At 38.1% G+C, this 16,919-nt stretch overlaps 1 protein-coding gene across 2 annotated transcripts in view; it reads right to left on the reverse strand.

Moving 5' to 3' along the window:
• Positions 1–5,846: 5,846 nt before the first annotated feature.
• Positions 5,847–16,919, reverse strand: part of HisRS (histidine--tRNA ligase) — a 40,960-nt gene continuing 29,887 nt past the window's right edge. For both annotated transcript variants that reach the window (XM_019057703.2, XM_019057704.2), the window contains exons 5-7: positions 14,163–14,457; positions 12,684–12,952; positions 5,847–6,580 (exon numbers count right to left, since the gene is read on the reverse strand). In XM_019057703.2, the coding sequence (XP_018913248.2) occupies positions 6,377–6,580; positions 12,684–12,952; positions 14,163–14,457 (768 nt within the window). In that variant the 3' untranslated portion in view covers positions 5,847–6,376. The remainder of the gene's footprint in view (positions 6,581–12,683; positions 12,953–14,162; positions 14,458–16,919) is intronic.

Raw genomic sequence — 16,919 nt, forward strand, 5'->3', positions numbered from 1 at the left:
CAACCGCGGATGTATCCACTTCTTTGTTCCTAATGTTAATTGTATATGATCTATCAGTTCCATTGAATTTTTAACGCTTGAACTTTCCACCAGGCAAAGTTCTTGGAAGGTCTTTTTCAATCATTTGGATAGGTTATAAATGGGAGCATCAAAATCACCAACTATACAGCGCATCAGGTTCCTCTTTTTATTTACTCGGCAGAGTGTACATTTTTGGGATCAAAGAATTAGATATTTATAGTTTTTCACATTTTATTAATGTTTTCCTCGGTTTTTAACTTGCAGTTTGTGCTTTTCTTTTATTTTCTGTTCTGATTGTTCAGGCTCATGATTTTTTTGTTTGTTTGACATCACCGTTACGGACAACTGCCCTTAAGAATTCCGTACTATAATATTTAGCCATTGGCAATCAACTGGAATAACACTGCAGTATTTATACTCTTTGATATTTTTACTGTTGTGCTGCTATACTCTCAGGTTTGTCACCAGTTATTTTTTTTGTATACAGTGATGACTGCATTACTGAATTTTTTTGTTCCTCTTCTCTTAGTATTAAGAAAACCTGTGATTATTTATTTGTTTAACACCACCCATGTAGACAACCTGCCCTTCAGACTGTAGAACTGTATTCAGCAAGTGGCAATCGATTGGAATGATTTTCCAGTTTCTATTTCTTCACTAATAGTGTTCACATTTTTCTTTCCTATTTTTTAATTAAAATTAATTTACTCTGTGCCGTGTGTGTGGTAGTTTTTGCACAAGTCATGAATTAAATGTTTCAACTGTAAAAATATCATTCCCAGGAAGCGAGAGCAAGCTTTTTTTTTTAAAAACTGAAGAAATGTTTCATGACTCACCATTTTGACGAGTTGACAGAAGCAAAAATCTAATAATTCAATATTTTTGGAGGTATTAAAGATGTTGCCCATAGCCCTCCGAGTGAACGCGCCTTTGTGAATAGTTTATTTGAGGTTAGGTGAGTCTCAGTTCCAGAGCACCAAAATAAACAAATAAGTATTAAGTAGTTGGTTTGTATAGCAATAGATCAATCATGTTCATGCAGCATTATTGTATTTGAGTTCGTTACCTCGTAAAAAGGAACCGCGGAAGATGGAATCTGCCGCGTTGCTTACTCAAGTTCACAAACACGGAAGTAGCTTTCAATAAAGATCTAATTGTAAGTGTTAGTTCTGGTGTCAGCTTAGATAATTCACAGTATGTAAGTACCAAATTAGTCATGTAAGTTTCATGTACTTGTAAAGAGTACTTTTGGAGGTAATGCATTTGAAGTCCTAGGTTTCACCTACCTTGAAGCACCAGCTGAGTCTGTATAGTTTAGTCTTCGGTCTTTTTCAGCCGTGAACCCTCAATTGCAAATTTCTGGTTTTTGTCCCATAGCCCTCCCACTTAAAAAAATATTGACGTTCCTCAGAGATACTTGAAGGGCATTAGAACACTTAAATCATGGCCAGCACTGTCAATCTGAGCAATTACTTGCTGATAAATGCTAACACGCCCAAAAGTTGAAGTTGCATGCGAGTTGGCGCTGTTGGCTCTTCTCCAATTTTGAGTCTAGTCCAAAGATATTTTAAGAACTGAAAGGAATGATACCTTAGTAATACTTGATGCTAAATTTCAAAGAATTTAAGGCATTTTTTCAAAATCTATAGTCCGTCAAAGTGAGCCAGCCCTCTGTGTGATCTCACAAAATATAGTGCCCTTCGTCGGTGATCAAACTTGAGTTTAGTCCAAAGATCTTTTAGGAGCTTAAATTAATGACCCAGGTGGTGTCTTGTGCAAACAGTCAAAGAATTAAAGGTATTTTTCTAAAATCTACAGTCCGTCAAAGTGAGCTCTTCATGTGATCTCACGAACAAAGTGCCCTCGGTAGGGGACCCGTATCCCTTCAATTTTTTAGTTAAGGCCAAAGATCTTTTAGTAACTTAAATTAATGACTCAGGTGGTGTTTTGTGTCAACTTTCAAAGAATTAAAGGTATTTTTTAAAAATCTACAGTCCGTCAAAGTTATCTTCCTGTGTGATTTTGCTAAGAATTAGGTTTGGCCCCTAGCCCCCTCAAATTTTAACGCACCCCAAATCGTTTGACGTGCATAAGGAAACCATAGATATGGTCTTCTCTGCAAATTTTGAATGAAATCCAACAGATAGATTCTGAGATATCGCTGTAGATAGATTTGGGGGACGCCTGACGGACGGACACACATTTTTTCAAGTATGGTTATTTTAACTCCGGGGACCTTAAAACGTCTAGAAATGATGAAATCCTGGGACCTTAAAACGTCTAGAAATGATGAAATTTCAACTTTTTTTTTCTTGGAGGATGACAATACTGTAATATCCCGGTGTCCTCGACCCCACCATCCGCGGATTCGCTTATCCACGATCGAATTTCTGCGGCATTACCCCGCTATCCGCGACTCTATGACTCGCTTATCCGCGATCGGGGAAGAGCATCTTAGCAACCATGAATGAAATGACTGTGAGAAGGTTGTCATGAAAGTGAAGCACCAATTGATAAAGTTTTCCTTTTCCTAACCTTACTTAATTATTTTATTTCAAATCATTCCAATTCATTTGTTTTCTTGCAAAATTTCCGTAATATTGAATGGTTCAAAATTTTCAAGTTTCGAAATTAGATTGGGATTAAAAAGGAAATGTCTAAGAAACGTTCACGAGATGATATGGAGGTTATAGAAAAAACCACCACAACATCTGGAACTTCCTTAACATCTGGAGCTTCCTCTACGTCCAGGAATAAAGAAGGAATGCAAATCGCAAAAAGGCCGAGGAGAGTGCTATCCTTGATTGAAAAAAGTGAAGTAGCCTTTCGACAAAGCGCGCAACTCGGACCAAGGAATTATTTAAGCTTTTAAGAACCACTACACTCGCAGGGCGTTTGAGTATATTGTGGATGTCATTGATAAGGACTCAAATGCGGACGTACGGCAAGCTTGGAAGGGTTTCAATATCGCACACGCCCTTTCTATGATTGAGAGTTCCTTGAAGGTACTGAAACCTAGCACTCTCAACAATTGTTGGCGCGAGTTATGGCCGGAAGTAGTGCAGAGGAAGAAGAAAAACTCAAAGAAGAAAGCTATGGATGAGGATGAAGAGGAGATTGAGGATGAGGCCGAGCTCTCTGCACTAAAGTCTGAGGTTGCCGAAATCGTGGCTCTGGCCAAAAAGGCTTGGTTCTACGAAGTCACAGACAAAGACATCCAAGATCTCTTGAGCAGCCACTTGAATGAACTTACTGAGGAGGATCTTGCTGAAATGATTGAAGAACAAACTGTGGATAAAGAAGAAGAATGAGAAGAAGAGGAAGAGAACTTGCCCCAGCTTCATCTTAAAAATCTAAGCGACTTCATGAGAAATGTCCAAAAAGTTGGTGAGGAAGCACTTCGTATCGATCCGCACATGGAAAGGGCAATGAGGAGCGACGCCAAGAATGGCACAATTTGGGTCAGCGGGAATTTTTCTGAAACCGGGCCCAAACGATACCTTATGATACCCTAAAACTCAGGTAAAAATTTTAGCTTGAGTATACGCTCGGTTTTTGAGAAAATGGGGGGCAAAGTTGCCAAATCGCCATAATTCTGGACAGCATTTTTACAGCAAATAGACAGGAGAAAAAGGACGAAAAAGTTACACCTTTGACGGGTTTCGGCTGTAAATGTTCTATTTGGGCCCCTGTGCATGTAGCTGTGTTCAGTTCCAAAAATTTCGGTCGTACAGTAGTCCAAAATGGGGAGAAATCGTGGACAACTCAAGATTCTTTGTCAAATTTTTAAAAATGGAAGTAAAATTGTCGATTTCCTGCAGTTTTAATGGCTATCAGTGTTCTTATCGGTCCTCAATGCATTAAATTGTGTTCAGCTTCGCAAATTTTCATCGCACAGTGGTCCAAAATGGGCGAATTAGTGGATAAATTAAGATCCTCTGTCAAACTTTTTAAAAATGAAGTAAAACTGTTGGTCCCCTGCAGAGTTCAGATTCCAGAAAAATTCATGTATTTAATTTTTTTAAATTATTACTGTATGTCAGACCATATTCTTTATAGAACTTTGTTATAGATTAGATTTTATGGCATCATTTGCTTCTACATTGCATTCAAAATAATTGGTCAGCTTCTTCACCAAGTCTTGGTACTAATCTTTGAAGAAGTTTTTTGTTAATTTTACCTTAGTTTTAGGTATTATTTACTTTTTTCTTCATTTCTTTTCTTTTTTTAATTTTTTCTGCTTTTCTGATTCTTTTTTGATTTCTTATTTTTTAATTTTTTTTTGTTTTTTGTTTTCGGCTTTTTCAATTTTTTTAATTTTTTTTTGTTTTCTCTTTTTTTCCGTTTTTGACTGTTTACATCCTTTTTGATTTTTTTTCCCATTTTTCCTTATTTTCTTTTTTTTTTTTTATTTAAACTGAAAGTTTGCATATTTTATTGAAATAATGCTACAAAATCTAATCTATAACAAAGTTCTATAAACAATATGGTCTGACATACAGTAATAATTTAAAAAAAATTAAATACATGAATTATTCCGGAATCTGAACTCTGCAGGGGGCCAACGGTTTTACTTCATTTTTAAAAAATTTGACAGAGGATCTTAATTTATCAACTAATTACCCCATTTTGGACCGCTGTGCGATGAAAATTTGTGAAGCTGAACACAATTTAATGCATTGAGGACCGCTAAGAACATTGATAGCCATTAAAACTGCAGGAAATCGACAATTTTACTTCCATTTTTAAAAATTTGACAAAGAATCTTAAGTTGTCCACGATTTCTCCCCATTTTGGACTACTGTACGACCGAAATTTTTGGAACTGAACACAGCTACATGCACAGGGGCCCAAAAAGAACATTTACAGCCAAAACCCGTCAAAGGTGTAACTTTTTCGTCCTTTTTTTCCCGTCTTTTTGCTGTGAAAATGCTGTCCATAATGGTGGCGATTTGACAACTTTGCCCCCCATTTTCTCAAAAATCGAGCGTATACTCAAGCTAAAATTTTTACCTGAGGTTTAGGATATCATAAGGTATCGTTTGGGCCCGGTTTCGAAAAAATACCCACTGACCGAAATTGTGCCAAAAAACGATTGTTTTTGGCGTTGCTCTTTCCAACGAGGCCTCAGCAGTCTACTTCTTCCATACATTGAAATACGAAAAGATCTACGGCGTCAACTGAAACAGCCAACTCTAGTGACTTTCTTCAGCAAACCATAGGTGAATGTAAGCATTTTTCATTTGACATGTTCCCTATCCCATCATTTTCCATTAGACCAATTCCCCCGTACCCGCGAGTTCGGTATCCGCGGGGTTTTTGCGGAACGTAACCATCGAGGATACCGGGGTATTACAGTGCTTCCTCTACCCTAGAAGATAGAGTACCTATATTGAGAGAGTATGGCCACTGGGCCCCATGGAGAGGCTTAGGACCCAAAAATGGCGGTGCTTTGTTTTGGTTTTTGAGGATGGGAGGGGGGTCATTGCCAACTTTTGACGGTTATCACCAACCGCACTTGCTGCCAACCTTACTACATCTAAGATAATTTTTCTCAAAAATTGCACACAATTAGCTTTAAAAATATGTAGAGAAGTCGCAATAGTGCATTTGAGTAAATTTCTCGTTACGATAAGCAAAGAAAACTACATTTTGAGTCATTTTGCATTAGATTAATTTATGGCGTCCGCCATTTTTGGGTCCTAAGGGCTCCATTCAGCCTAAGATGGCTGCGCCAAACAGAGGTGGTAACACCAGTGGCCATACTCTCTCAATATAGGTACTCTACTAGGGGAGCGAGAAAGTAAAAAGAAATCATTGAAATATACTGATCAGAATCAGACACAATTATATTTTTGGGGCATAAAATTTATTCTGATCAAAAAAGTAACTAGCACACAGTTTGATGGCACTGTTGCTGACATTTGAGATGGATTATTTCAATTTCTTATAAAATCTTTTATAATGCATATGGTTTGAAATTTTGACCTTATATTTTGGAGAGCATTAGTGAGTGCTCAGCATTGAAACCTGCCCAATCGATATTTTCAATCCCAAATCGGTTTTTTTTGTTTGGTCCATTGAACAATTGAAGTCACCTCCTTGCAACTTGACCGCCACATATTTACACAAACCATTTAGGATTTAGGGCAAGTGTAACTAGCTGCTTATCATAAAGATACAAAGGAATGAAACCAATTTTAATACGAGGTCACGTGCATTATTAGAATAATAAGTTTTTCATTTCAAACCTCCGTAAAAGTATTTCTTTATCAGAGGAAATAGAAAAATAAGGATGTGAATTTAAGTACCTGTGCATGCATGGACGATTGGACAGAGTACGGTTTCTTAAAAATTATTTTCTTAACTTATTCTTGAGCTCATCTACTAACGACTCACGCTTCACTTCTTCTTCTTGTCTGCTAGGAACATGACGTAAAGTGACAACTCCTCTTTTAAGCTCATCTTCCCCAATTATTACGGCCCATGGAATACTGGTCTCTTCGCAGTGTTGTAACTGAATGAGAATCTTTGGATTCATTTTGTAAGAATGCTCTGCCTGAAAAAAGAAGAAAAACAACAATGAAAAATATACACAAATTGCGATTTCCCTCACATCTATCATGTCTCAACCATAGACAAAACAAAATTTTGGGACTAATTCTTTTTAACTATTAAAATGTTTTTTCTCTGCTGACAAAGATGGCTAAATATTGAGAGAATTAAGCTCCTCTTCAGAAGGGATGACTAGATGACAAAAAAATTACTTTCATGATAACATCAATTAAAAAAACGGATGCATTTCGTAAGTGGAGCAGAGTCTTGGTATCACATTGGCACCCACAATTACAAAGGGTATCTCAAGAGAACAGCACACTTTTCTTTAGGAGGTAAATCAAAAGTGATATCAAAGTTTGTTTGAGTGAGATTTTGATCAAATGGTTATATGCAAATTAAAATCATTCCAAGTCCCATGCATCAAAAATTGACTGAGGAATAGGGTTTTGAATGTGACAGATAAAGCAAACCAATTCTGGGTAATTTTAGTGTTAATTATTACCACGGATAAAATATTAATGAAAAAATGTAACAATAAAAAATCAGAAGGTTTTTGTAAACAAACTTCACAGAATCTTAAAAAACTTAGAAAGTTCAATATACTCTATTTTATTGGACTACTTGAGTTTCTACTTAAATAATTGATTTCTCTTTACTTGTACCCTTTCAGTACATATCACTTTTAAAAATCTTTATGGATGTTTCTTTTTCTTTTTTTTTAACCTCTAATTTAAGGGTAACGAGTTCACATAGCCTCAGAGACAACTAACGTTTTCTTCTCATTTTCCAGAAGGTTTGAGGGGGTATGGGTGGTTTCTTACTCAATCTGACCTTTTGAATTGATAGACATAAGGTGAGACAATGAAAGCAAACTTTCATTTTTACTGAGGTCTCCTTCTATAGGAGGGGGGCTTCCCCTCTGTAACCTAAAATTTTATTAAAATTTTTGCTCTATCATAATCAGTGGCTGGGAAAACAAGTACGAAATTTCATTATTTTTGCAATTTGCTCACAAGTTTCTAGCAAAAAATGAAATTGAACGTACGAAATAAAAAGCCAACCAAGTGAAAACCACTAGACACACTTTTTGAGACATGCCGAGGTCCCAATTTAAAGAGATTCTACATCTTTCTCTACACCAAATCTAAAAATGGAGCACCTTAGATCACTTGGACCGAGGAAAGGAGAAAGCTGTTTACAACCACTGCTGTCAAGTTTAAAAGTGCCGTCCGAGTAAACACAGTCTACTCTAGCGGTATTCCACTGTAGATTTTGATACTTCAAGGTAATTTTTGCTCTGGCAACCGTGCATATTTTGCTCTTCATTCAGATGCCATTTCTTCAGTATTTATTTTCATCATAAATCCTCCATATATTATGGGAAACCATAACTTTCATTCTAGGCTAGTTTGAAAGCTACCTCTATCACTGCCCACAAAAAAGCTAAAGAAGACCTGATGGACTAGAGACAGATATTGGTCCCCCTGAATTGAAAAGTAACGGGATGGTTACTTGACAGTTTGATAAAGGCTGTTAGTCCAGGAATTATACGATAAATTCGGCCAGTTAAGGGAAAAAATTAATAACAAGCTGATTTTAGGCATAGTGAGTGCTAATGACCCCCTGAGTCCCCCCCAAAAAAGTCCTCATCGATAGCGTGACGGCTTTGGGTTTTTTTGGGGTGGGTAGGTTCCCCAAAATCGGTTTTTCGGTCATAGTATGAGAACGGTTCCTCGTATCAGTACGTATAGCACCATTTTCTGAATCCTCGTAAAATTTTGGAGCGATATGTTACGTTTTCAATTTTCCATAGCCCCCCGAAGCCCCCCAAAATTGAAAAAACATCAATTCAAGGCATATTTTTGACAATTATTCTGCAGGAAAAGTTCGCCCACGGCTGTTCAACGACAAACGCTGCATCATCTTAACTGTTGGTACGATTTACTGTAAGCTCATTGACTACCATTTTCGCGGCGAAGTCCGGGAGGGGGGGGGGGCCCTCGAACATCGTAATAGAAAGTACTCATGAAGAGGGGGTGTTTAACCTTGTTTCTCAAAACTAATCATGCAGACTTGAAGCTCTGCTCTATGAAAATGATTCAGATTTTAAGTACAGGCTAAGTGGAAAAATAAATCGAGGAAGGGGAGAGGGTGAGCACCTACAAAGTGAAGACAACCCCCCCCCCCCATGAATGCCCCCGCCGAAAGTAATGAGCAAGACGAGAAAAGTGGTGAATACAGATTATGAATCAAGGAAATCATGGGGTACTAGGGGGCCCTGCCCCCTGACCGCTACGCGGCCCAACCCCCTGGAGGGCGCTTCGCGGGCCCTGTACGCATATGTATAGGCAAAAATGTTCTTCCATTTTAATACACCATTTTGTGTTTGAGCTGCATCGATTTCAAAATTTTAACTTACCTCTCAGATTTGTAAATTATGAGGAATAGCTGGATGTACATAAATTGGTATTAATGGAGGCAGTATATTGACGGCTAAACTCGGGAAACATGTATCTCAATTTGCGATGTCGTATACTTCTCGTCGAACTTTTTTTTTTTTTTCTTTTCTTTTTTTCTTATTGGAAAACTAATCAACGTACTAATTTTTTTGAAATCAACTGTGATTTCACTTCTGCTCGAAGAATATTCTGTGAGAATTTAAAGCGATAAAATTGGCTCCTTTCCCTTCGAATTCTTAAATTAGATGCGGAAATCTTGAAACACCGTGAGCAAGGTACGTGGTTTTCGAATTTAGCCATCGGTATGCAAAGAAAGCTCTTATGCTATGCAATAATTGCTAAGATTGTGGAATCTGGTACATATTTTTCGGAGAATCTAGTCCTCATGCATTTTTATATTTTGACAGAAAATGTGCGCCGAACTTTCAAAAAATGTATTTTTGGGCATGGAGTTAGTTGAGCTGAAAACTACTCTCGACTCAATTTTTTGGAAAATGCGACTCGATGCGTTTTTGTAAATAAAACATTCCCAAAGTTTCGTTTTTCTATCTCTAACCGTTTAAAAGTTTCGAGGGGGGGTACGGACTTTTGGGACACCCTGTATAGATAATCTTAATGGAAAATATTTTCTCCCCCTCGTCTAGACTCCCCTCCCCCTCTCGAATGCGCCCCCCTCCTTTTGTCAGTCATCAAGATGTTCAAGCAAGAAAGGTAGATGGCAGGGATGAAAGTTAATCTTTTTCAATTTCGTCACAGAGTCTTGACAAAAAATCTGTTTTTAGGAGGACTTTACTTTTGCGTGCCTTCTCAGGCTGTGTCATTACCTCTGCAATTTTTAGGAAGGGCAAGTCAATAAAGAAAAAGAGTTTGTTTTGTAGCAGCCACTGAAAGTATCTCAAAGAAACTGAAGTACACATACATACATAAAGTCGCTTTTATAGCGCTGCCTCGCGCTCTGCAACGCCCAATCGCCATTGCCCCCTATCCTCCCAGAGATCATCAGGCAATTGGCACCTTCTGATCTCCTCCTCCACCCCTTGTCGACAACCTTTCACAGGACGTCCACACCGTCGCCTTCTGGGAGGAACCCAATCGAAGACCTGCTTGGGCAACCGATCATCTGCCATCCTTCGCACATGTTCATACCAGACCAACTGCTTGGACCTGATATCGTGCACGATGTCCTTCTCCACACCCATTATCTCGCGTACCCTTTCATTGCGGATACGCTCTCTTCTCGATGTACCATGTTGTAGAAACTGAAGTACCATCGAAAGTAATTGCTTCCTCATCGGAGAAAGTGTTTCCAGGGTCGTTTGGAGCCCCTGAGAGAACCTGCTCCTTTAATTCCTAGAAAAAATATTGTGGGCGCCATACTTTGCCAGCAGAAAAATGGAGTTGGCACAAGGTCCTGAAACTTACTTCAACTTCGATACACTATTATTTCAGCTCTTCAAAACAATTTAGAGTTAATTCTTTGTTGTGAAAAGTCGTGGCAGTGTACTTGCAGATGCCGCAAAATAGGCCTTGAATGCTCTGCGTGTGCATCACTTGTAAGGGCAACTCATGTAAAAACTGCAGAATCCCAGACTTGGATGATGAGGACAATGATGTCTATGATGAGCCCCTTGCCGTAGAAGAACTGTACGAGGGGCATTCGTAAAGTAAGTATATATCTTTATTTTCTCCGAAACTAATGAAGATAAATTAAATCGGTAAACGTCGTTTTTACCGCCATACTCTCAGCTTTTCAAAAAGTCTTCGTTTTTTAAATTTGGTTCACCGGTTCGCGAGTGACGTCATTTTTCCCGCACCCACCTCTCGTCACTGCGTGTCCAAAATATTCGAGTGCGGCGGAGCTCCTCAGACGAGTACATGTTACGGTGTTTTGGGGCGCTCAAGGAATATTACTGATCGATTTCTTGGAGAGAGGAAAAACGATCGATGCCGCAAGATATTGTGAAGTTTTGAAAAAATTAAGTCAGCGATCAAGCGAAAACGGCCCGATCTTTTGTCTCGTCAAGTGTTGTTCCTTCAAGACAACGCCAGGCTTCATGTGACTCATGTGACTCAAGACTTGTTCGCCTCATTCAAATGGGACCTTTTTCCTCATCTACGGTACTCACTAGACCTTCCTTCAAGCGATTTTCATCTTTTTCTTGCGTTAAAGAAGAGCTTGGGTGGCCAAAAGTTCTCCACCGACGCAGAGTTGCAAGAAGCTGTAAAAAAATGGTTCCAACGACAGGATGCGCAATTTTTTGAAGGTGGAATCCGCAAACTGCTAACACGGTATCAGAAATATGTTCAACTGGATGGAGATTATGTCGGAAAGTAAGGTAAGACAATTCAAAGCCTGAAAGTTTCACATATTTAACCAATTAACTGTGTTACAACCTTCTTTACGCTTAAAACATATACTCGTCTGAGGAGCACCGCCACCGCCGCGCTCGCATATTTTGGACACGCAGTGACGAGAGATGGGCGCGGGAAAAATGACGTCACTCGCGAACCGGTAAACCAAATTTTAAAAACGAAGACTTTTTGAAAAGCTGAGAGTATGGCGGTAAAAACAACGTTTACCGATTTAATTTATCTTCATTATTTTCGGAGAAAATAAAGATATATACTTCCTTTACGATTGCCCCTCGTATCAGGGACTAATGATGGAAGTTGACCAGTTGCACCAAATATTAGTCAGCTATCACACGTGACACGACTATCAACGTCCGAATGCCAGCCAAAATCACCAGTCTTAAGGGGCCCATTCTCTGATCAATGGACTCCCAAGAAGAGAGGAACATCACTCACAAAAGGAGGGGGCGTATTCTAGGGGGGGAGTCTAGACGAGGGGGAGAAAATATTTTCCACCAAGATTATACCCCATGGTTTCCTTGATTCATAATCTGTATTCACCACTTTTCTCGTCTTGCTCATTACTTTCGGCGGGGGCATTCATGGGGGGGGGGGGGGGTTGTCTTCACTTTGTAGGTGCTCACCCTCTCCCCTTCCTCGATTTATTTTTCCACTTAGCCTGTACTTAAAATCTGAATCATTTTCATAGAGCAGAGCTTCAAGTCTGCATGATTAGTTTTGAGAAACAAGGTTAAACACCCCCTCTTCATGAGTACTTTCTATTACGATGTTCGAGGGTTCCCCCCCCCCCCCTCCCGGACTTCGCCGCGAAAATGGTAGTCAATAAGCAGACAGTAAATCATACCAACAGTTCAGATGATGCAGCGTTTGTCGTTGAACAGCCGTGGGCGAACTTTTCCTGCAGAATAGTCGTCAAAAATACGCCTTGAAGTGACGTTTTTTCAATTTTGGGGGACACCGGGGGGCTATGGAAAATTGAGAATGTAAAATATCGCTCCAAAATTTTACGAGGATTCAGAAAATGGTGCTATACGTACTGATACGAGGAACCGTTCTCATATTATGACCGAAAAACTGATTTTGGGGAACTTGCCCACCCCAAAAAAACCCAAAGCAGTCACGCTATCGATGAGGACTTTTTTTTTGGGGGGGGGGGGGGACTCAGGGGGTCATAAGGCCTTACTATGTCAAAAATCAGCTTGTCATTCATTTGTACCCTTTACTTTCGTATAAATCCTGGACTCTGTGATAAATAGTGAAAATAGTACTTACTTTGAAATCATTCTGCCATAGCTCATTGATGATTTTCATTCTTTCAGTAATAAGATTCTTCTGAGCAGAGGCAACATACACTTCTACTTCCGTGGTCCGAGGTTTTGTTTTTTCGGCAGTATTTTTGGCCTCAAGAATCGAAAAAATTCTTTCCACACCAAAGGAAATACCTACACATGGAACACTTTTGTTTTTAGCATCAAACATTCCAACCAAATTGTCATATCTGCCACCACCAGCGATACTACCGACTCCATCAGCTTCTCCACCTGAGAAAAAAATAGAATCGTGGTGAAAAGTTGAGTAGAAAAATGATATGACACATGAGTAATTAATTACATACTCACATTACTTAATACACGAAGATCTCATGGATTCAGGCATTTGCTACTAATGACATTATTGCTACTACTGCTGAAAAGGAGCTTCAACAAAAAAAGGTTTTTTAGCCAAATGAGGACGCTAAGTGAAAATTGGCTCCTTATAAGTGTTAACGAGTCTACATATAAAATTTCCCTTAAAGAAATATACTCATTGTCCTCTTGCCTTCGATATGCAGTGGTTAGATTTTGATCATATACACTACTTAACTGTTCTATGTATAATGATGTCAGGAGCTTCTTTCTTAAAAACATACCAAAAACTCTACAAATCTTAAAAGAAAATACGAAAAAAAAACTTTTATCAGCACTATTTACATTTCTATCTGCGACATTGCGGTTAAGCTACTTTATTATCAATGAATAAACTCATTTTTAAGAATTTTTAGTGATGAATATACTTTTTCTGGAGTAAACAACCACTGTTTAGCATTTTTGTAATTTTTAGATTTTTAATTTATAAATTTTTGTAATTTTTAGATTTTTAATTTATAAAAACTTTTGCAAGTTTGAATACTGAAGATGATATAGATACATTTTACATGAAAAATAAAATCAGAAACTTCATAAGCCCAAGAATAGTTCTATCCTATTTTGCTATTAACTGCTACTATTCTGCTACTAACTACTACTATTCTGCTACTAACTACTACTATTCTGCTGCTAACTACTACTATTCTGCTACTGGTACTACTACTACTACTACTACTACTACTACCCCTGCCGCCACCACCAATACTACCACTACTACTACTACTAGGACCTTCACAAATGCCCGATCAATCCAAATTGAGCCCAGAGGACAGAGGAAAGCAACCACCTAAATGTTCCAGACTTCAATTTTGATGCAAATGCATTCGTTAAAAAGCAAGGCTTCTAAAGAAAACATTATGCTTTGCAGTAGTTTTAGGATCTTTCTACTTTCATAATGTCTGCTACACTTTATCCTCCACTTAGGTCTTCGATATGAAGGGGAATCAAGTCTGAAGAATATGAAACTTGTAACTTGCGCCACATTTTTTTAAACCTCTTTCAATCTAACATGGATAATTAAAACTAATAATGTTAGTAGAATCTTGCAAAAATAATGTAGACTTACCACACAATACAGCCTCATAAATAATACCAGTATAGTAATCTAATCCTCTGGCAAGGCTCAGGTCAAAAGACACTTTATCAGCAACATTGTAGTATTCACAATATTCAAGTAACAGCTTGATTCCGTCAAGACCATCTTTTGCAGACTGATATTTGCTGAGATTTTCATCAGCAAGTAATTTATCGACAAGTTCTTTGTGCCCCCTTTGTTGAACATACACGCCAATTTTATCTGCAATTTCAGGGGACAAATATTTCTCGTTCACCATTTCAGCTTTAACTTCTTCCCATGGAAGCTAAAATTCAGATATTTCACGAAGTTAAATTAGTACTGTGTAAAAATGCATAAAATAACTAAAAAAAAACCAAAAGAGGAAGAGGAAGAAAAAATGAAGAATATCCCAAAATTAATCTTTGTATTAATCTCAGCCCGATACTGAAAACTCCCCCTAAAAAGTTGATAACGACGGGTGGCTGCTGCCTAACTACATGTACATTGAGAAACTCAATCAGGCTTGCCTGCACGGTTTGCGGTCCATTTAGCTCTCCTGCTAGTTAAATCATAAAGTAAATTCCAAAAACTATAATATTTGGATAGAAGATGCTCAGCTCTACTCATTATGCCCACCCTTTTTGAGTTTAGTTGAATATAAAAAAAAAGTTATTAAGCTTTAACAACCAATTTTGGACCCCAAAAAACGATTATGATGGAATTGTTGAGCAGATTCGGGGCCCGCGAAATTCTCGGCCGCGGAAAGCGGGCGTAATTACGTCAAACGACCAACAGCGTTAACTGTAAAAAAAAAAAAAAAAAAAAAAAAAAAAAAAAAAAAAAAAACCCTATAAAAGTACACATATTTTGAATCTGGTTTGCAATGCATAATCTTTTTTTGCAAAATTGAAAAAAGAAATGAGGTACAAGGAGAAAAATCGATGGTTGAGTCATTTATTGATGATTTGAAAGTGTACCTCTTGTCACAGCTGTGGAGGTACTGAGAGCATTAAACCCATTAAACTTGGTAAGATTTAAATCTGTAGACTACAAGGATTCCACTTTCGGAAAGTTTGCATACTTTTATGGGGGTAGAAATTAGAATTTATAGTTAGAAGGAGGGTCTGTCAATTCTTCACGACAAAGAATTTGAAAGCAGCTTGTAGAACCGTGCGATAGATATTGAGCGCCAACTCTAAAAATCAAATTTTAGGTTATGTTTTTGTTATTATGGCTTCAAATATTTAGATAAGAAGAATAAGATAGATTAATCGATGCATGTTTCTATTGTATCATAGCCAAAGATAACTGGATCCATTTCTATATAATCCCTTTGTGATTCCCGCACCCTTGATAAATTTAACTGTCATATTAAGTACTCAGATCGCAACCTGTTATTTCTTCCCAGCGGCCCTGATCTAGTGATCTGCGAGATTTGAAGGACCTTTTGAAATAATGAGATTTACTTCTCCAGTATCTGTAATCTTAGCCGACCCGTCCAACGGTCAAATACTTAAAAGAGCTAATGTGACCCAATTAAATAAATTTAGACCAAGCGATCCATTAGCACATAATTGAGTATTATGAGCCCCCTTACACAAACTTTTAATGTAGCATTTTAATTCAAAATCCCAGTCATTGTAGTTTCTGTGAGCTGTGAAAGTTAAAGAATAAACCGGAAACCCGGACATGTTCTTATTTTTACAGAATTTTCAAGTGTAACAGGACGTTTTCTTATGAACCTGAGTTTCGCCGGGTTTTGTTTTGAATCTCTATAGAGAGCCGTTTGGCATTCTCTGAAATCTAAATAGACCAAACTCGACGAAGCTTAGTGATCAGGAACTGTAACATGACCTGTATCATTAACTTTTTGTTTCTGCGTACGTTGTCATACCTACCTTGAGACTCAACACTCATTTTATTTTTTATTCTGTGGGTGTCCTGGGCCCCTCTCGACGAATTTCCACTTAAATTCCTCAATACATTGTTAGATGTTTATATGTAAAAAAAAACTATGCGTAATAAGTGTGTCAAATTAGTGTTTTGAGCCATCCATCCAGTTTAGTACATCCGTCTAGTTGCGTTACACATGTTATACGTGTTGTTCTATTAAACTTTTTAATTTTAACTCCACTATCAACGTGCCAGTATCACTATCGATCTAGAAAAACACATGTCATTGCCTTGTAATTGCCTTGTAATTTGCTCTTTCCTAATCGAATTGAATTAATTGAAACAAACCCGTGCTATGCCTTCGTATGAAATTGTAACCCAGTAATGAAATTTTACCGATTCTAGTTTTCTTTCGATTTTATCTTTGCTAATTGTTAAAGTCAGGAGATGTCAATCCCTGCCAAAAATTTGTTTTTTCGCTTGCCCAAAGGCATCAACACTGTAATGTACAGTAGTTGCAAATGTTTATAATTTTTTTTTTCTCAAACGGTTTGTTTTGTTATCACCCGAATTTGACTCTTTTTCTACTTGTTGTGTTTTGCCCTGGACTTTGCAAGGACTCTCAGGAGAGACTCCTTGGGTGGTCCAGTGAAAAGCATAATAAGAACGACGGTGGGTTTGTGGAACACACCCACAGTCACCTCAACCGGAACGGACTTCTCCCCCCCTTAACTGTGATATTAGTTTTGTAAGTTCTTCCCCCCCCCCCTTAGTTGATAAGTGTTAAGATTTTGATCCCGATTGTGACTTTGTATACGCTTGGCCAGCGCAAGGCCAAAGGAGTAGGGAAAACTCCAGCTTTAATTGGTATGG

This window comes from Bemisia tabaci, chromosome 1, assembly GCF_918797505.1.
Source record: "Bemisia tabaci chromosome 1, PGI_BMITA_v3".
In the NCBI taxonomy this organism is placed as follows: domain Eukaryota; kingdom Metazoa; phylum Arthropoda; class Insecta; order Hemiptera; family Aleyrodidae; genus Bemisia; species Bemisia tabaci.